Below are 21,990 nucleotides of genomic sequence, written 5' to 3'. Positions count from 1 at the left end.
ACCCCACACAACCTCCATAGGAGGGGAACTTAAACAATCCGACGTATAGTCAAAAGTGGCATCATTTTTGTCCCGAGCGAGGCCTAATATTAGTCCCTCAGTCTTGATCCGGCGAGCCCTCTCCCCCGGCCGCTCCTTCCCCGCCACCCCGATCCCGATCTCCAGACAGAGTATCCAGCCAGTCCCCGGCCGCTTCGGGACGATCAAAAAAGTGTGTGCGACCTTCCACCTCCACTCGCAGCTTAGCTGGGAAGAGCATGGCGTATTTGAGATTTAGGTCCCGAAGACGGCGCTTGACACCAAGGAAGCTCAGTCTCTGCTTCTGGACCGCAGGGGTGAAATCAGGATAGAAATTAATGTCCATATTATCAAGTCTAATCAGTCCCTGTAGTCTGGAGGATTGCAGGATAGCGTCTCTGTCCCGAAAATTAAAAATCCGGGCGATGAGAGGTCTCGGAGCGGGTCCGACCTTAGGCCTTCCCCCGGGAACCCTGTGGGCCCTCTCCACAGCAAAGAATTTACTCAGCCCCCGTGGCTGGAGATGGGTAACGATCAGGTCTTCCACGAAAAGGTCCGCCGCCGCTTCCTCACGTCCCTCAGGCACCCCGATGATACGGATGTTGTTCCGCCGGGCCCGACTCTCGGAGTCCTCCAGGCGACGATCCATCAGCGCACTCGCCCGAGCAAGTCGGCGCACCTCCGTTTGCAGGGCCGCCACATCTGTCGTAAGGCCCGATGCGGTGTGGGCCAAAGAATCGACTCGGTCGTTGGTCTTGGAGAGATCGGCCCTTATCAGGCCAACATCTACGAGGACCGAGTCGATCTTCTGCGCCAGTGTGTCAAAACGCTGGCCCACAGAGGCCTTCATCTCGGCGATGGCGCCCATGACATCCCGCAGAGTCAGATCCGTGGGCAGATCGGGGGCATCAGTAGGGCCCTCAGGGGACCTGCGTGGCACCTCAGGAGATCCCTTCTGGAGGGTATAGCGATCCATGCTGTTGGACTGATGGGCTGCGCCACGCCGGGTCGATTTTACCTTTGCCCGATCGCCATCTTGTTTCGTGGCCATGGTCCCAGTCTCCCGATCGCACCAGCCACGTCGTGAAGGGCGGGCAAGCCGGTCCACGGGCTCCGGGGGGATGCCACCCCAGATCTGCGGGGCGGATCACAGCCGGCGGGCAGGCAGGGTCCCCCAGCGAGGCCACACCAACACACCAAGCCCCGTGACCCAACCTTGCATAGACAGCAAGGAGGGTACGAAAGCGAAAGTGAAAGTGCGGGTTACGCGAGCCACCAAGCCCTGTCCGCCGCTGTTATTCACTTCGTCACTGGATCGCCCCACAACGCAAATCCGGGGTTCGGCTAGGAGAAGGCCGCAAACCTCAATCGGTGTTAGTCGGTGTCCGAGGTCCGATTTGGAAGCGGAAAACGGGCGCCACCTCAGCTCGGGCTCACCAACACAGTCCCCTCATCTGGGACAGGATATGTTCAGGATAGTGATAGGAGGTCGCGGAGGTCCTCGGGAGCCTCGCACCTACGCGGCCATCTTGGTTGCGCGCTAGGCTCCTCCCCCTGGAACAGTAGTTTTGAAGCTCACTGGCCTGTAGAGAGTTTCTTGACGAGGGTTCTGACCTCTGCTTGTTTCCAAGCGTTGGGAAAGATGGCTGTGGCGATGGAGGTATTGAGGATGTTGGTGAGCTGGTGGCTGATCTTGTCTCTTCTGAGGTTGAAAAATCGGTGGGGGCATGGGTCGGTGTGTGCTCCCTAGTGGATGGATTTCATTAGAATATTTGCGTTCGGTGTACTGAGCTGTTCCCATGTGGGTGGTCAGTGGCAGTGGTCGATGGGATGATGATGATGATGATGATGAGGGGGTCGGAGGGTTGGGGATAGAAGTTTCTGTAGATGTTTGCTATCTTGTTGTGGAAGTGGTCAGCGAGGGCATCGCAGACTTCCTGTGAGGAGGGGGATCTAGTTTTCGGTGGCTGACAAGCAGATGAACTATCTGACGATGGTGAAGACTTCCTTGGTTTGGTTGGTGCTAATCTCGATCCTGTGTGTCAGAGCCTCCTTGTTTGCAGCTTTGAGCTGGCAGTGGTAGTTGTTGAGGGCTGACCTGAAGGTGGCTCCATCCATGTTGTTCCTGCTGGTTTGCCACTTTCTTTCCAGTTATTTACATCTGCATTAGACATTCTGAGTTCTGGGTTGTACCCACTAGCTTGTTTGGAGGATCTGTGTCTTCTGGTCAGTTTGGTGAGATCAATTCGGTCGGTGGCACTAGTGATCCAGTCGTTCTCTACTGCCTGGTTCAGGTCTGTGGTGATGTTGGGCTGGATGCTGAGGCATCAGTCCATTGGTGCTGAATGACCTTGGTCCAGCTGTGAAAAGGGGCCGTGTGGCTGTTGGGGGTGGTGCGGGCCATGGCGAAGTGTACGATGGAGTGGTCCGACCAGGTGAGTGCTGCATTGATGGTTGTTTTGGTTAAAATTAGCTTTCTCACTAAGGCTATTTTAGGGAGGTCCGTGGCTGCATCAACATAATTGTCACAGTCATTGTTGCAGATACACTTGTTAGGATTTTCAATTTGCAGTAAATGACAGACTGAGTGAGTCTTTTGTGGAATGTAAAGATATAAGCACGCTGATTTAGCGTGTGTTATTTTATGCAAAGTGGTGGATCGCTAGTATTGTTCTCAATGGTCGTGACCATGAGAAGATGGTGAATTAACATTGTGTTGTTTATTTTCCTCCTCAGTGAGCGATGTTTCCACCTGGATTAGCTACAACATAAGATATATATCCTAAAGCTGTTGAATAGGTCGTATGTGCCTGTTAAGACCCACCCTTCCTCCGGGCTGGAGCACACTCCGGTGCTTGGAGATTTTTATTTCACAAATAGATTTGAGTTTTGGCAAATTTTATGAGCGGTGGCAAACTAGGTACAGGTATTTTCTAATAAAATGTACTGGCAGCTGGGACTGAAAGAACCTATCCCAGGTTTCCAATAGATCCGAAAGTGCACAAGGCTAATTGGATAAATATCAATTTTTTTCTAGATGAGATAAATAGGTGACTTTAGCTAAAGAAAAATAACTGTGAGCTGGAATGCTGCCAGAGAAAATATTAGTGGCTAAGATTAATTCAGGAATTCAACCATCACTTTCGTGTTTCTCCCATCACTTTTTTTGTTTTTCATAGTTCATTTAAAGACAAGCACAATCCCCAGCAAATATGAGCAACAACGAAGTCTGATCACATAGCCTCTCTTAGAATCCCTGGGGATGAGCTACTGAACAAATTATACTTTTCCACTAGTGAGATGTCCTACAAAGTGTCCTGATGGAATAATCTCCCACTCTTTATTTCCAAAATAGTCCTTGAACTCCTGCAGACCTTTCATCTTCATAAACCTCTAGTATGATCTTCTAATTTTGCTTCTGGTCGGACCCTAGGAAATAGAAAAATTTCCTGAAACTGTAGGTTACAGAACTAAGGGCCAGATGTACGACAGTTCCAAATTGCGACTCGCAATTTGCGCTCAATTGCAAGTCGCTGATTGTGATTCCCAATGGGGTCGCAAAATGCGAGGCTCATCTCATGAATATTGATGAGCCACTCGCAATTTGCGACCACACTGGGAATGGCTGGCCCTCCCCTGGGCTCAGCATACCTCCATGTCCTGGACTGCTTTTCAATAAAGAATTTAATGTTTTTGTTTAATTTTTTAAGGGCAAAGTTTTATGAAGCCACATGCTCTCTGGTTGGGTGAACTTCGAAACAGGAGATGTCTGACCCGCTTCATATGTTGAACCTACCTACGAAAGGTTGGAGAAGATACTGTGCAAAATGCTTGTGAAATAAAATATGTGACTGTATGGCTGACGTAGACCACAAATATCGTGTCCCTTCTTCATAATGTCTCAAGTACCTTCCCACACAAAGCTTGGGTGAGTTCGAAAAAGCTGGTAAACTGCCAAGTGTATGTTGGACTTAGTCCTCATGTAAACTGAAACTTCACCCCATCCATGGTAAAGACACTTCCAGTTGAATCTGTGCCGATTCATTAGAAACTGTTCTGTAGTATATCAGGATATCCACTTTTACAACACAACATAGTATAACATAGCATGGTGAGTTGCACAGGCAATTCTTTCCTGGTGAAAAAAGTATTCTTTTTGCACCACCAGATAGAGGTGTGTTGTGCACTTACTATTAGCCTCGATTTCTTCTTGGGTGGTGTTATTTTGTTCTCTGGTAGTCAGAGAGAGGCTTTCACCAAGTCTGCGGTGAGGACCCTAGCTTACATTTTCCTCTTGGGAACAGGTCAGATTTCTTGTTGTTCATCAAAAATTCCGTATGTTATAAGATATGCGATTTCTGTAGATGCTGAAGTCAAAAGTCTAGGCTTGCCATGAAAAACATCTTGCCTAAGTACAATTCATCTCCCCAAACCTTTTCCCCTATCCCTAAGCCCTCACCACAGGCTTCATCAGGTTTGTAAAACACCAGGGGCATATTAAAACTTGAATGGAAGAATTTTGAATTCACATATTCAACCCCATCAAAGAACCTTCATGAATGGTTGGTACAGTTTAAAGATGTACCGTAAGATCTGAATCTTGAAGGTATAGCGTGGCTATCCAATCTATTACTTACAGGAGATTCCTTGGCAGGTGTACCTAATTCTCAAATCCTGATGAGACAAAAGCATAGTAGATATCTTGTATGTGCTGAATTAGGAATGTATTACTGGCCTTAACTGGACTTAGATCAGGATTCTTCCACTTCAATTACAGTCATATTCATTATTTCTATCAAAATATGGAATATAGTTGTCGCAGCCAGTTTGCTTCACTTTTAGAATCACAGTAGCATTGAGGAGAAGAGTCATCTATTGATATGTTCTGATTCATTTCCTTTCAGGAGGTGTTCCTGTGGACATCTGGAGGAACAGAAAGGATTTAATCAGAACTATCCAGGAGATCAGCTGTCTTTTCCTTTCCTTACCCAGGCACCATCTTTGTGTTCTAAAATATCCTGCCCACTCCCTTCATACCTCTTTCCTGAAAATACAGAAAGGATTAAGTGGATGAGCACCCTTCTTACAGATTGCAGAGTAGCTAAGGTATATGTAGACATTCCCCATTAGATGCCCACCCTTTCTTTCCACCCCATTTAATCTTCTTCTCTCAGTAACCCAGGAACTAACGGTTATGTAGGGCCAAGGACTTCCTTTGTGAGGGAGTCTCATTGCTGTGGTCGCCATGGTTTGTATCATGAAAGGGATTAAGTCTGGTTTCCTGCTGCCTGGCTGCTGCTTGTCTCTACTGGGGTCAATTGAGGATGGGAGAAGGGTTTAGAGGCTAGTACCCAAACTCCTCTAGTACCACTGCAGCTACTCCTCCTGAATGCATGGGCTTTCTGCAGTTTTATTGCTACATGTAAGATGAGGTATGTACCTGGTGGACGTTTTTTTGTATCTATGGTGGTGTATTCTCCCAACAATTGTATACATATGCCCTCTGGAAGATGCAAGCCAGTTCCTCAATTCACCCACTTTCACGACCGCACCCATCAGGAGGACTGGCAATGGCAAGTTAATCTGTGCCATTGCTGCAATCCCTACAATTATGCTTTTCCCTCACCACAGCATATTCCATGAACTGCAAGACTCTGTCAGGCTTCTTCAATTTGGTTATCACTGGGCTATGGCTACTGTTAGTATGGGATAGGTAGTCACACTCTTCCTTTCCATTGTGAAATGCCTGTTAACTTGCCAGGTGTCAGGTGGAGCAAACTATCACTTTCTTTTCCACCAAAAGGATATTGTTTAAAAAGATTGAGTGGTGAAAGAAAGCACCCAGAACAGCCTTGTTGAGGGACAAATATTTGATTTCCTAATCCACCAACCTCTGTTCATCCACTAAGGAAATCATTGTAGAAACTTGTATGAGCCATTCTAGGATTCAATACAACTCTACCTTGTAATCCGGAAAAGTCTGAAAAACCCATACCTCTGACATACTATCACTTCTCTTCAGAAGGTAAGCAGCCACTCCTCCTTCCAGGTTTAGAAGGGACGATGAGAGAAAGCTTACCAGAGCCAGTTATTATGCCTCATGTGTCACATCTTGGAACTGTCTACATGCACCTCTCACTCTTGAGGTGAAGAAGGAGTTGAAACTTTGCTGGTCTTGTACATAGCCTTCTCAGGAAGTCCCTTGTGTTTGTCCCCTCAAAGAACATTCAGGCAAAAATCTTTTGTTATTGAAGTCTGGGCCTTGTTTAAGGTCTTGATGATAGTCATAAATTTCTATAATTCTTTCACGTAAGGTTTCTTGAAGAGCATGCCCTGGAAAATGAGTTCTAACTCTGTGGAAGCCAAATCTTCTAACTTAGGCTTCACCTGAATGAATATATACCTATGCATTTCAGTTCATATGTTACAATTTCTGTTGCATAGAAGGCAAATGGTATGTTGAGCATGTTTGTTGAGCTTCTCCTCATAGGATATGAGGTCATTTAGTGTATCTGACTTCATAGTGTTTTCCACCATCTCCATAATTTAAGTGGCTCGCTGAGTACTGTTGAAGAATTTAATACCAAAAATAATACCATTACTAAGTGTTGTAGATAACAGGTGTTACTATCACCCATGTGGTGGTACTCAGTTCACCCACCTCAGAAGGAGGGTTGCCTGAGTCTGCCTTGCTGGAATTCAAACCCATGACCTTCAGAATCCCATATTTGTCAGCAGCCATTCATTATACACTAGTGTTTCTCGTATACGTGCTGTGATTGGTTTGTGCCCTTCTTGGGATCTTTGTTATGATTACCTACTGAGGGGACAATTTTGGTGTTAAACTCTCGAGTCTAGGAGACCTTTCTGTCTACTGAACTCCTGGCACACTTTATTTACAGAAAGCTCATAATCAGCTAAAGATTACCATAGTCATGATTGTACATAGGAATTCACTTTGGAAGAAGTTGTTCACTTCTAGGACTAAGGGTGTCATAGATTATCAAGGATCAAATAGTTTGTCTTTACCTGTCAGTTCTACCTCTTCCATGCCACCAGATACCATGTCCTCTTTGTCTAAATCAAGACTCATCTTGAATCTGTTTCCTTCTCCAGTTGAGTCTGTCTTTGGATCTTTTTGGTTTCCTTTCTACATTCTCCAGTAATTGTCCCTCATCTGCCACCTTTTTTTGCTACAGTGGATGAAAGGGCGAAATGGCCATCATTGGCCATAGGTACTGTACTGCACTGCACTGCACTGCACTGCACTGGAGTGGGCCTGGTCCCGGATTCTCTTCCTCCTAAGCAGAAGGTGTTCTAATCTACCAAAGGGCAGACCTAAAAGCTTAATTTAGCTTCTCGGATCAACGTTCTGCGGAACCCTCTTGTCTGTTTGTACATGTGGATTTTAGGTTGCCACCCTGAGGCAGCATCTTGTCTCTGCAGGGGTCGAGGTGACCAAGCAGACACTTAGTATAGTTTACCCAAAGTATTCAAGGCAACTGCAGATCATTTAACAGACTGAATTCTGACCCCAAGGAAAAAAGATTTCCTTCTCCTCCATAAATCATCACTGCTTCACTGCAGCTTTAGCTCTCACTCCCACTACAAATAACACTTCAGTGCTCTATTTTACGTGGGTAAAAGCTGGCAAAGGGCAAAATCTTTATCTGTGTCTGTGGTGCCTAATGTGAATTGGAAAACCATTACCAGAAAAAGCTCCCCTATCCCGCCTGGACACTACTAGAATGCCGCTAATAACCTCAGTAAGCAACCCTCAGGGCTATGCCTTTATTACTATTGCAAGAGAGGGGCAGTTTTTGCCGGAAAAAGAAGACTGGGTCCACAATATTGGCTGATCAAGAGCTGATAATCTAGTGAAGCTACCCAGGTTGAAACAGTGAAGGGAGCAATTCGTGTCTTTCCTAAAGCACACTAAATGATGGACGTCGCACAGCTCTCCAAGTGTGACAGGGATAAGGGAGGTTGACTGTCACTGTACCTCCAGCCCCACATGAAGAGTGATAGTGCCACATGCACCACATGGATTGCAGTACCTTCCTTTGTTAGGAGCGCAGCGGCACAAAGAAGCTGGGTGGATTTCTGACAAGCACTGTGTGCCCACACCCACCCATCCCATGCAAGATAAAAGATGACCTCTTGGCAAGGAATAAAAGACTTGCGATTGAAAGAACCTGTGACCAACAACCAGATGAACTCAACAATTGGAGCAAACTGATCAAACCAAATGTATATAATATAGAACCATTACAGAACATTTCAGATACTGATAAACAAATGAATAAAAGGCACAAAGAAATCGGTGAATTTTGTTCTGTCGGGCCACTCAAACATCTAATTGGTGAAAAAAACAAAAGTGTTACATTTAGTAGGTTATTCTCCGGTTTCTGTGGGATGTGGTCTGATTTAGTGTGCTTGTATTTAAAGTAAGGAAAGTAAATACATGATCCTTGCCTCTGATCCTAATGGATAATGTATGGATTGTGCAATAAAGAGAATGTGCATAGGGTGTTTTTTGAGGATTGGTTTTTAGTTGCTATTTTTCTCACTTTTTTTTTTTTGATTGGACTATGATTGTTTTGCACAGTGTGTATTAAGCATTTTGAAAGAAAAAGTCTTGGCAGAATTCACTGATGCTGTGAGATAAGACTAAATGATCATTCTCATTTAAGCACTTGCGTTCTTATTTAAAATAAATACTTTATCATAGATGGACTTTAACAGCCTCTAAAATTGACAAACATTTCTTTGAAGACCATGCACGTTTATTATTTCAACTCCACACGCAAGACAAGAAAAATTATAATTCTTTCACAAAGTGTTCTGATATCAAATGTCATGAATCTCATGCTTTGCGTCCTTTCTTTGAGTCCTGCTGTGCTATACTGTCCCCATATGCACTGAATGTCGATAGAAGCCTCTTCCCACATTCTTGAATGGATCAGCTATCTATTTTCTACATTCATCTTCACAGCAAGAAAGCTAGCTATCTTTAAGCCCTTCAACAATGCCATGCTTGTCTACTAGAGCTTTAAATGACCCCTTAGTACAAGTCAAGTTTTACCTGATAACAATACCTAAATAACGCAATGAATGTTTTTTTTTGGTGTAAATCTTTTTATTAAGTATCATCAACACAACACATCATACTTCACTTACTGAGGAATAAGTACCTTTCAATCAATTTAGACTTTGCATTACATAGAAGCAATTCACAGTGTATGGTGTGGGACAGCTAGGGGGGTTGTTAGACTATCGTCTGCAGTCCTGTGTGCCAGTTGGGTACATATATTGCCACAGTAGGAATTCCATGACCCCCAGACCCTGCTCCATTTCCTAGGGCACCCTCTCGCAATGTAAACTGACTTTTCTCTGAACATGCACCATTCTAGGTCTACTTTCCAAGTTTCTACCCCAGGTGGCTGGAGGGCTCCCCAATGCCGTGCGATGTTCATTTTAGCAATCATTACCACCAGTGTAGCCCAGAGCTTCGAATAGAAGGTGAGGTCCGTTGGCTCCCATATGTTCAGGATGCACCTGTTTGCCTCCGGTAGCAACTCAACAGCCAGCACCTCGCTGAGGACGTGGTGAATGGTGCGCCAGTAAGGTTGTATGCGGTCACAGTCCCATAGTATGTGTCTGAAGGTGCCCTCCCCTGCGCACTTGCGCCTACAATCCCCATTTTCTGCTCTACCCATACGCACCAGGCACGGTCCTGTTATATAGATTCTGTGGAGAATCTTGAGCTGCACCAAACGCAATCTAGCCTGAACTGCTACCTCTCTCGGGGAAGAAGCTGCCTCCCGCCAATCCTCCTCGTCAAGTTCAATTCCGTTTCTCACCCATCTCTCTTTAAGGGACTGCAGTGGGTCTTCCCTGTTGTTGATTAGCTTTTTATAAATTAGGGAGATAGCCTTTTCGGGTGGCTGTCTAGTATTTTATCCTCCAGGGGGGAGGCATCTGGGAGGGAGGTACCCTTAGTGAGGTGGGTCCGGAGGGCATGACGGATCTGAAAATATCTAAAACATTCTGTGTCCACCAACGACCCAGACCCAGAGCTCCTTGTTCTGGGAGATCCCGATGAGGTCCCATTTATCAAACCCCCGGGTCTGCCACAGATTCCCAAGTTTCTCTGAATCCCACAAGAGGGTCGCCAGTGTGAGTCTGCGGTCCCAGCCAGAATGTTTGTTGGCAATATGCCATATATGGACCGAGTGAGAGGTTGGACCCGTCAAGGGATATTTACGGGGCAGAGAATAGAGCGCTCTCTAGTAGTTTCCTCCCGGCAGGATCCATCTATCCATGGCGCATCCCGGGTCATCGATACGACTGTATAACTCCTGGTTTATGGCCCCAAGATGGAAAGCCCAGTAGTACTTTTTAATATCTGAGAAACTAATGCCACCGTCATACCAATTGAGGGTGAGCTTAGCCAGGGTGATCCTGGGTTTTCCGTCCCATAGTAGGTCTCTCTGGAGGCTCTCGATTTCTTGGAAGTATAATTTGGGAATAGGGTCTAGTGAGTTTTGGAGGACATACAGGAAGCGGGGCACTGCCATCATTTTAAAAAGGGCGGCCTTGCCCAGCAGGAAGAGTGGCAAAGATTTCCAGCTCCCTATGTCTTGCTTCAATCTTTGCATAGGGGGCAGGAGGTTCCGGGTGAAACTGAACGTGGGATTTAGTGAGATAAAGATTCAGTTGTCTGTATTGGGCAGTTCTTCGGTAGACAATGAATGTTTTTAAATATATGATGAAAACAACCTCTGCACCACCAACACAGACTGCACATGCTTTTTCATCCCTCCCAAATCAGCTTGCACCTTAGAAGCAATATATCAGAATCCTAGTTCATCCGTAACCTTTTATTGCCCCTTACATTATTAAAGTAACTTATGTTTTGCAAATGTCTCGATAACCTAGTGTGTAAAATGTGCCCTCTATGAATACCTGTGCACTATTTTCCTGCCTGGGTGCATATTTTTACTCTTTTGACTGCCTTCTACCTTGTGAGAAGACTGACATTAAGATTTTAAAAGGTAGGGTTGATAGTTTACAGCCTTTCCACTGAGTAATGTATCTGTATTTTTATTCATGAAAAATTGTTCTGCCTTCCCTTGAAATGTGTTTTATTTATTTTATTAATTAAATAAATATTTCAGTGGATATTAGAGTTAATGGGATTGGGCTCCCTCATGTGTCTCTTAGCATTGATCTCCTTGGACAGTCTGTACAGCATTTGATCAAATCATTTCAAGCTTTGTGAAGTCTATACAACATTTGATACCATCCTTTCAGGAACTAACTCTGACCCTCCTCCTTCTGTGTGCCACTCTTCAACTCATCCTAAGGATTCTACATGGTCCAGTCTTCACTTAAAGGCCTATGATGGTAGTCACTGTGCAATTTAAGATATCTGTTTATCACAGTAGTTCAGTAGAATTTGTCTCATGACATTACTCTGTGTTGGTGAGTGTGTGTTCAACTCTACAAAACACTTTTGCACAGCAGTTCTATGTTTGTCTCTTTTGCAGTGATTGTTTTACTGATATTATGAATTGATTCCTTTACCTCTTTGATTGGATCGTCTTCATGTCGGGAATTCCCCACCAGAGCCTTATTCTCGGCTCAGTTATGGTTCTTGATGAGGGGTCTGCAAAGGCAGCCTTAACCTAAATTACTTTTTATGAGTCTTTTAACACAGATGCAGATGTGTGGCTGTAGCTAAATGCTGACTAAAGTCAGCCCTCAGAAAATCTCTGTTTCTTATAAACTCCTCAGTCAGCAGCTCAAGCTATTGGGTTTAACATGATAGCCCTTCCCAGGCATGAAGCAGGGACGAATTTCCGAACATTATTCTGTAGAGAAACTGTAGATCATAGTTCTATGTGTAGCTACCACTGCCGCTAGTGAACACCCTTTCTCCCTCAGCACCTCTATGTCAACCGCTACAGATCGCACGTGGCACCCAGTGCTTCTTAACCTCCTGCTGATCACAGTATTTTGTCCCGTGTGCTTTCCTTCCAATGCCTGTGAAATTGGTTGACTGTTCAGCATAAACAAAATTTATTGTTAGTATATACTTTGCCACAAATCTGTTTATCTCTATAAGGAAAAATAACAGGAATCTCACAAAAAGAAGGAAGATTCCTAGGATTGACTGATGCCATTTCTTTTGTAATTGTGTATTGTTTTATTTTTATCTTTTTATCATCATTAATGAGTGAGATGATTTTAGTGGAAATAGAGAATTTATGTGCAATTTATGACTATCTTCTGAAGTTTGAGCTATTGATTCATATTGTGTTGACAATATTTGCACGATTTACATTCATATTTATATACTGTACTATATCTGCCATACTGATTTACATTCATATTTTGCCTAAGTGCAGTTGTTGCTTATACTAATTATGATGTATTGCTGTATTAGCATCCTGCAGCAAATACGCCAGTCTCGTGACTTTAAGGGGCTATCTGCATATCTCTTCCTTCTGGGTACCCTTTCATCGTCAATGGCTGTGCCCCTTCGTCTTCTACTGACTGTTTCTTATTTGTCTTTTGTTCCCCTATTTCTGCATTACCCTCCTTTTCAATCTTGATACACTTTCCACTTCTTCCCATTTAGTCCTTTCCCTCCCATGTCTATCTCCTTTTTACTTATTTTCCTTTCTGTTTCTCTTTGCTTTCTGCCCCTATCTCTCTGGCCCTAAAGTGAAATGTTTGACTATTTCTTTGTACTCTTATCACCCTTTGCCAGGAGCATTTGGATTTCTCGAATCTGAAGGATAGTTTGTTTGGATCTTCTAATGGTTTTCTACAAGCTTTCTCCTGGCTACCAAACAGGGAGCCCATAATTGTCTTGAGAAGTGCCTCTCCCAAAAACAAAAGTTACACTCTTCCTGTACACGTTTGTGCTGCACAAACCTCAACCGCAGCTCCTGAACCATATTGAAGACTTGCTCCTATTTTCATCTTCACTTCCTTAGTGTGATTTACTTTCCCACACCATTATATTTTTTTGCTAAAATAGTTTTTTTTATATAACATAGTCCGCTTTAAGTACAACACATCGAAAACATTAACAGACCACCCCCTTTCCTGCCCGGTCACGTCTGTCACTCAACATTCTCCAGCCCATAGAAAGGCCACCTCTTGTACCAGATTTAATGAGGTTTCTGTGGACAGCTCCTAGTGTGGTAAATCATTTGTTCCATCTTAGCACACTGGTCCACCCCCTACATCCCCCCCACACTCGTGTCGCCATTTTGTGCCAGCTGGGAGGCCCTCCATTTGCAGCCAATATATCGCTTGGCAACCATTGTGGCTATCCACACCATAATCCGTTCACAGCGGGGACCACCAAGATCTTCAAGTATACCAAGTAGGCCGCTCTGTCTAGAATTTAGAAAAATGTCCGCCTGATGCCCTGCTAAATGCCCAATATTCAGGGTCCATACCATGTGGAGGAAATCAGCGTTTTTGGACACTGCAAAAGCAGGTCGGCAGGGAAAGTTTCCCAGCTCTCCACAAACATTTAGGCGTAAAGGAGGCAGCATGTAGGTAATGAAAATAGATCGACTGCATCCGGGAGGAGATGGCTAATTTGCGGGAAGCCATCCAGGAATCCAGCCTGTCCACATCCTCCATAGGGCCTATTCATCCCTCCTAAGAAGCAAAAACACTTCTGGTGCATTGTGTACCAATGTGTGGTATACGTGTGATACTAAGGCATCCCATTATGAATTTATCTTTGAGAGGGCTATGCTCGGGTAGCTCAGTCAGAACCTGTGTATGATAAGACAAAGCATGAGGGAGTTGCAAGTATTTGTGGAACTGTTTGTGCGATAGAGAGAATCGTTGCTGGAGGTCTTGGAAAGATTGTAGGTGGCCCGTCACCCTCTTCCCCCACCAGATGTCACCCACTGTAGTGATTCCAGTTCTGTCCCAATGCCTAAAACCTTCAAGGCAGGCAGTGTGTCGCAGCCATCGACCCTCCCATGGTGGTTGGGGGGGGGGGGTGTCAACTGTGTCAACTTGTTGTCACAGCCTGTGAAGCGTGAGGCTGCAGGCCATATCTTAATGACTGTTGCAGTCATCTCCGGGTGGTGGCTAGGAAGTGGGGTGCCATAGAGCAGTCCCATAATGCCGTCCAACCCTAATCAGGAGAGCGCCAAGCGGTGTGCCAGGACATCCCAACCTTCAGTCAACCATTCGCTAATTGCTATTAATTGGGCCTCCCAGTAGCATAATCTGTCTGCCATTCCCAGTCCGAGAAGAGGGTATGCAGTTCCTAGAACAGAATAGAGAGGAGAGAGAAAGATCAAGAGGCGACTGACCAAATGTTCAGTCAGTGTCGCTGAAGCGGAGGAGGAAGGGAATTCCTCCTGTTGGAACTAGGGTCCTCACACACCCAGTCAGCTAGGTTTCATGCTTCATCATATGGACCTGCTCCTCATCTGGTCGGCTCTGCAATACCCTGCGGGCACCCATAAAGGGGCTCTTTAGCGGAGATCTTTTGTTCCTAGCCGTTTGGTGCAGTGGGTGTTAGGAGCCTAGGGGGTGTAGATGTAGTGAAGGAGGTGATTAAAACAGGTTAGATAGTCCAAAACGGACTTTTATTCAGGCTGGCTATCCACCTGATTAAAAACAAGAGTGGCAGCTCTCTGACGTCAAGGTTCAGTCTAGCTAAGCTCAACTCTCATGGTCAACTTGTTTCGTTCCCATTGGTCATAGCGATCCATGGCAAGTCTTTAGGACCTAGTGCAAAAACTATCTACACAGTGTGGTGGGAGTGAGTACTACCTACCATGTCTCAGTACTGTGAATTAAAGTACCTGTAGTATCACTGGGCGACCGAAGAGAAAATACAGAATGCAATCACAACTGTATTAATGGTATTGAGGTACTCCTCTCTTCAGCTCACACTTTCAGCTCTCTCTCTCCTTGTCAAAATCATAATCATGAGTATCCAACAGTGATGGCATAAAAAATGATACATGACAATTGTGGGGGTGTCTAGTGATAGCCTCCATTAAGGTTAGGTAACCTATCTAAAAGTGACATTAAAATCAGAAGACTGTGTTAAAAACTGGGGCGAATGCTGCAAAAGGGCCTGCTAACGGAGTGGATCAGGATATCATTCCACTCACCTATCATTATTTAAAGTATCGCTCCAATCTGTGTCCAGAGCGGTTCCGGGACACCTAGAGCATGGTGTCCTGTTAATCAAAGATAGTATAAAAGGTAATGCACACTGCAGTAGGGAGGCTGGGAAAGCAAGGGTATAAATATCCCCAGTCTCGCTGTACCCCATTGATGACTAGTGGGCAGATTGGGGAAACATTGCTTTTCAGCTACCCCATGTGAATGCCGTCTCCAAGCCGCACCCAGGTGAGGCCGGTGGCTGTGTGTAATAAGGTAGCACAAGTCCGTGCAACGAGGGGTAAAACCTCCAAGGTTGGAGACGTCCCTCCCTTGCTGGCGTGTATCTTATCAGCACCAATTCAAGGACTCGCTCGCAGGTTAGGTCTGAGTGGCGCCCTGGTTGTAGCATGGCTCGTTATAGCCAACAGCCCTCCACTAGCAATATGTTGGGGTACAGGGTTAAGGACAAATCCCGCTGACCGTATTTTCACAATTCTGCTTACCGTAATGGGCCGATTAACCTACCCCACGCCGCCGGGAACGGGAAGAACACAGCTAACAGGAACTGGCACGGGAATGAAATGGAATGGAATAATATTTATATAGCGCATGGCTACCCGGAGGCATCCCAGTGCTGCGAGGAGGCTAGAGAGTAGGTGGAATTACGGGAAAAGCCAGGTTTTCAGTTGTTTGCGGAAAGCAAGGATGTTGGTTTGTCTGCGTATGGTCAAGGGTAGAGAGTTCCAGAGCCTGGAGGAGTTGTAGGAAAAAAGTCGTCCCCCTGTCCGGGATTTCTTTATTCTTGGAGTATCTGCCAGGTGAAGGTCGTCGGAGCGTAGCCTGCGATTGGCTTTGTATGGTTTGATCAGGTTCCTTAGAATAGGGGGGCCCTTATCCTGGAAAATTCTATGGGTGATACAGAGGGCCTTAAAGTTGATTCTTTCCTGAATCGGGAGCTATTGAAGAGATTTTAAGGCGGGCTTAGCCGAGCACCGATTATTTGTGCCTGTGAGAAGTCTTGCCGCCGAGTTCTGGACTCCCTGGAACTTGGAGATGACAGTTTTGGGGGCGCCAAGATAAAGGGCATTACCATAGTCCAGTCTGGAGAGGATAAGCCCCTGAATAAGGAGTTTTTTTGAGTGGCAGGGTAGGAGGGGGAGAATTTTCAGCGCAGTTTGGAGCAGGCCAAAGCATATTCCAGCAGTTTTCCTTGCTTGGGATTGTAAAGTGAGGTCCTGGTCGAGCCAGATGCCCAGGCTTTGTATCTCTTTTTTAAGGGTGGGTGCTGGTCCCATACAAATTGGCCACATTAATTTGGGGATGAAGTTAGACTGGTTGCCTACCAGTAATAGCTCTGTTTTTTCGCCGTTAAGTTTCAGGTGTGACCTGTTCATCCAGCTAGTGACTTCTTTGAGGCAAGAGCACAAGTCCACTGAAGGTTGCTCTGCCTGATTAAGAGTCACAATTAGCTGCGTAGGTAACTAGTTTGATTCCAAAGGGTGCAACTATATCCTCCAGTGGGGACATATACACATTAAAAAGAGTGGGGCTAAGGGACGAGCCCTAGGGGACCCCGCAATGGAGCGGGATGGGTTGAGATCGAGTAGTTACCTCGACTACCTGGAAGGATCTCTTTTCCAGGAACGATTTGAGCCAGGAAAGGGCCGAGCCTGTTACTCCTGCCTTGTTGAGACGGTGTACCAATGTGGAGTGGTTCACCGTGTCGAAGGCTGCACTTAGATCCAGGAGGATAACGGCTGCGGATCCTCCCGAGTCGAGAATCTTTCTTGCCTCCTCCACCACTGCAATTAGAGCGGTTTCCGTGCCCGGACCAGGGCGGAAGCCCGTCTGGGAAGAGTGGAGTAGTCCACCGGACTCCAGGTAGGTAGAGAGTTGATGATTGACAAATTTTTCTGCCAACTTACTAATTCCTGGTAGTAGGGAGATGGGACGGTAATTGCTCATCTCGGATAGATCTAGGTGGTTTTTTTTTAGTTGGGCCTTTATCATGGCCATCTTCCAGTTCGGGGGACAGTGCCCCTAGTTAGTGAGGCATTGATCAGGTTGATGATGGGGGCATCGATGGTAGGTGCAGCTGACTTCGGGATGGTGAATGGTGCTGGATCGAGTGGAGAACCGCTCTTAATTGACTCCAGTAAGGGGGAGAAAAGTTCCTCTGTTAAAAGGGTGAATGAGTCTAGACAGTGGTCGGAGCTCTGGGGTTCATGCGAGTGTGGTTCTGGGTATAGATCATTATTGTTGGGTGGCAGGGACTTCAAGATATTATGAATTTTAGTGGAGAAGAATTCTGCCAATTCCTTGCATCGAGAGCCGGAGGTGTCAGGGGTTGGGGGAGGATCTGGGACTTTCAGAAGTTTTTTAACTATCCGAAATGTTTCCCTGGAGGAGTTGGAGGAGGATCGTATTTGCTCTTCATAGAATGTAGCCTGTGTTGTTTTGAGAGCAGTTTTGTAAGAAATAATGGAGGCTCTATATTCTTTTTTTTTTTTGACTGGAGAAGTCTTTCCTCCATGCTCGTCTAATCTCTTGCATTGTTGTTTTAGTTCGCGGAGTTCCGGGGTGAACCAGGAAGATTTATTCGACCTACTTTTTTTTGTAGGATTTTTCTGGGTAGTACTTTGTCCAGTGCGTTCTCGACCCATGAGGCAAATCTCTTGTTTGCTACTATGGGGTCTGGATCATGAGAGGGTATGGTTAGTTCCTTTTCGTGCGACCAGTCCTCTAAGTTTAGTTTGGGCCAGGGGCGTTCTAGGGTGCGTGTGATTGACGTCTGGGGGCCCTCAGTGAGTGGGTGCCAGATGAAGGGTATTAAGAAGTGATCAGACCAGGGCATGGGGACAGGCTCCAACCCTTTGAGTTCTTTTATGTTTGAGAAGATAGGGTCTAAGAGGTGGCCTTTCGTGTGTGTGGCTTGATGGATCTTAAGGTGGAGTTCGAAAGCTGCAAGATCAAGTGTTAGTTCGTTGGCTACTTTATCTTGTGAGTTGTCAAAGTGCAGATTGAAGTCTCCAAGAAGATTGAAGTTGGATAAAGAGCTAGCCAGGGAGAGTGCTGTTTCTAGTAGCGAGCTACAGAATTTTCCCAGTGCTCCTGGGGGGCGGTAAAGGAGGATGCCGGAGAAGGATCTAAAGGGGGCGAGTTCAATGATGAAGTGGGCGCTTTCACAATCTAGAGAGGGGCTGTCCAGAATCCGGCATGTTAGATGTTCTTTGTAGATGATTGCTATTCCGCCACCTTTGCCACTTATTCTGTCACGGCGTTGGATCAGGTATCTCGGAGGGAGAGCCTGTACCACATCAGGGTCAGAACTTGGGGAAAGCCAGGTCTCTGTGAGGAATAGCACCTCAGTTTTTGTGTCCTGTAGGAGGATGGAGATTTCCAGGGAGTGTTTAGGCAGAGATCTGCAGTTCAGTAGGGCCATGCTAAATGGGTTCCCGTCTGGGTCAAGCGATCCTAATGGTGAAAGATCGTAATGACAGTGGGTACATGTGTTTTGCAGTTTCTCAATGGAAACTAAGTGAAGGCATGGTGAATTTGGAGGTTGCATTAGGTGGAATAAGTGCGTAGGAGCCAGTCTTCCTGGGCCTGGGCCTGGACTGGCGCGGACGGGCGCAGACGGGCTTTCCTTAGGTGCGCCTTCGGCCCGCCAGCGGCGCGCCCGCTGCGCTTTGGGGCGAGCTTCGTGTTTTATGCAGGTGCACTAACAACTAGACCGCTAACTGGCTCAGTTGCGATGAGGCACTTCCGGCCTGCGTTATCCTTCCCTCCACTCAACCGGAACAATCCGTGGTGGACCGGGGAAGACGCAGACCTGGTGCACGTGTGGGGTACAGTTTATGCAAACAACCGGTGAGTGATTTAAAATACAATAAAAGCGGCAATTTCCAAGGCTGTGGGTTTAAGAACAGCCAACTGTTACTGATAATGGGCAGCAGAGCGAGCCAGTATGTAGTACAGACAGCGTTAGTACAATGTTAGAAGCGTTAAAACAATATGAGCAGTGCTTTCGGGAGCCCTTTACCAGGCGCTCCTTTCCTTGTACCAATTACCTGCTTTAGGAGCCTAATACTTTCCGCGCCACAGACGAGGAGGGGTAGGCTTCCGGGCGTGTGTCCTCAGAGGCACGTGATTGATGTAAGACGTTCCGCTCAGTAAACAGTAGAACGTGGCGGCCATCTTGTAACGTAGTATTGGAGGTGTATCCCTTGCAATGTGATTGCCTGGGACCCAATTGATACCGAGCACCTCGAGGATATCAATTGGAACGTGTAAATATAACATCTGGTATGCTCGAAAACAATATTTCGTAAGCATGTCGGTAGTGTGCACCTATCTAATAAGTGTAATGTTAGAATGGTCAGAATTGCCAGTATGAGCTAATCAGTGTAGTTTAAATGCGTGTCTCATTAGTGCAGTCAACCAAAGACGGTGGCCGCATTTCAGTAATGTTCCTTAGGTATAAAGTGAGGCAGATGTAATGATGCATCACCTATTGACATAGTGTAGGGATGGGTCACATGTCTAACCCAATCATATGTGTCTATTTATGCCACCAGGTGGTGATCTCCTTATTATGGGCCAGTGTAGAAATTAATTGGTCCAACCCTATGGTTTATGCAGTGGAAGGTAGTAGGGAGACATACCAAAGCGTTATTTGCCCCCAGTTACAGACCGTCAGACCGTCGGGGCTGGTTTCGGTTCCCAGTGCGCCCCTGATGATTGTGCTTCTCAAAACAAACCCAAGGTTCATCCGCAAGGTTCCATTGCATTTTCATCTCAATTAACCTATTGTGTTGTGTAACATTTTCCCAAATCCAGTATCTCAGTCTGAAAAGTCTCTCCACACCTTGGATAATAAATGTCGTCTTAAATTCTATCTTCATCGTACCAAAAAACTCAGAAGAACTGACCAGCTTTTGGTCTCTGTAGGAAGTGTACTATAAAGACGTACACCACAGAGAGTCCAGTGAGTCCCCAATTGGTTTACAGAGGCTAAAGTAGATAATAATAACGCTGTCTTTTGTGGTAGTGTGGGTGAGCAGTTAGGCTTCTCAGAAGGTAGTACTAAGCATATGTTGTTGTACTCATAGTGGCAATAAATGAGACACACTCAGTGAATAAATCTGAGACCAATTTAGAAAAATAAATAACACTTCTTTTTGTATATATTTCAAACTCAAGAACTTAGTTTCAAGGTAAGTACAGTGTTCGATAAAAATCTCGATAAAAATATGCACGGGTAATAAAAGCATTTAAACCTGTGCGCTTTTACGCACAGTGCAATCCTCTGGGAGGAAAAGTCAAAGATTCATATAAAGTAGGTACAGTCAGTTTAAGAGGTTCACCTTCTGGAATCGGGATAGTAGTAGGCCAAGGTTCAAGGTCCTACCAGCAGTTCGTTGAGAACCGCCTGGGTTCTACCAGGAGCAGGTGCTGGTAAGGTTGGTAGAAGGGGGGTCACCTGAAAAGAAGATGCACAGACAGACTTGCGGCCAAGTCAGAGGGCTCCCTGACGAGGGCTCAGGTCACAAGGGGTCTTGGGGCACAGCCAGTTTGTCGGGTCCCGGGCTGGGGGACTCTGGTGCAGAGTGGCATAAGTCGGGTGGGCTGGTGCGCAAAGATGCACCTCGCGGTCAGGAAGAGTAGAAATCAAGGCACCTATGTCACTGTCGAAATGGGTCTCAGTGATGCTGATGTCCCTCGACAGCTCCTTGGTCTTGGTGCAGTGACAGTCCGGATTGGACACTTATGGTCAGTGTTTGGTGCAGGGCATCCAGTACCCCAGGGATTGTTATGGCACGGCTCTGGTTTGTCCTGGTATCTTGCCACTCGGTGGGGATACAGATCTGACCTTCCAGAGAACGACTCCCATCTCCTGGTAGCCTGCGGCATCAGTCAGGCCAGGGAGCTGCAAGGCGGTGGTCCGGACTGTGCTTGTCGCTGCCTGCGGACTGCACCAAGGAAGACTGTCAGTGTTTGCTGAAGTGCTGGCAGGCTACCCAAGACTATATCCCCAGATCATTTACCTGTTTTGATGATTACTGGTGCAATATGTTTCTCAGTAGATAAGTGAGAAGAAAGTAGCCATTAAAACAAATCATCTTTTGTAACGTTTCTATGTTGGGTACTATATTTTCCCATAAATTCATTGTCAACGTCCATCATCCTCTTAAGGTTATATAGTTCTCTCACTGTGTATTATTCAGTTGGCTAGTCATGTGTTTTTCAGAGTGGAAATAACTAGATTTACTTGACTTAAATAACTCTTACATGTTTAACTTTTATACTAGGAAAAGTAGTTGATCTTTTGAAGGAAGCTTGTAATCCTAGTAAATGTATTAACAAATCAGGCATATTCATGTATGGAATGTGTTGTCATTTACAAGCAGATTGTTTTGCAAACTTAAAAGAAAAAATATCTGCTACATTTTCAGGAAAGGTGATTTTGGGAGAAGAGGAAGGTTTAGAAGATGATCCTGATTCAAAGTCTGAGGTTGGAACTGCGACCTTTGTGGGTAAGCATATGTTTTTACCCTCTTTTTTGTTTACTTATCATCAAACTTTATTAGTATTTAACATATAACTTATGACCCATTGAATTGTATTTGGGAATGTTTTGTGTCCTATTTGTAATCGAAATAAATGCAATTGCATTTGTAGCCTTTACATGAAAATATAATGAAATAATAAATTGAAATAGTCCTGAGACTTAAGCAGTCCTAAATGCAATGTATGAACTGTTTAAGTTTTGATATTTTCCCCCTGCTCTCCGCAGGTGAATTAAAA

The 21,990-nt window shown here is 45.5% G+C and overlaps 1 protein-coding gene across 2 annotated transcripts in view; it reads left to right on the top strand.

Moving 5' to 3' along the window:
• HTT (huntingtin) overlaps positions 1–21,990 on the top strand; it is a 2,065,683-nt gene that overhangs the window by 452,120 nt on the left and 1,591,573 nt on the right. For both annotated transcript variants that reach the window (XM_085642500.1, XM_085642499.1), the window contains one exon: positions 21,639–21,719. In XM_085642500.1, coding sequence (XP_085498626.1) covers positions 21,639–21,719 — 81 coding nt within the window. The remainder of the gene's footprint in view (positions 1–21,638; positions 21,720–21,990) is intronic.

This window comes from Triturus cristatus, chromosome 2_2, assembly GCF_964204655.1.
Source record: "Triturus cristatus chromosome 2_2, aTriCri1.1, whole genome shotgun sequence".
Lineage (NCBI taxonomy): Eukaryota > Metazoa > Chordata > Amphibia > Caudata > Salamandridae > Triturus > Triturus cristatus.
Note: the sequence above shows the minus strand (reverse complement) of the source record. Positions and strands in the feature narration are given on the sequence as shown.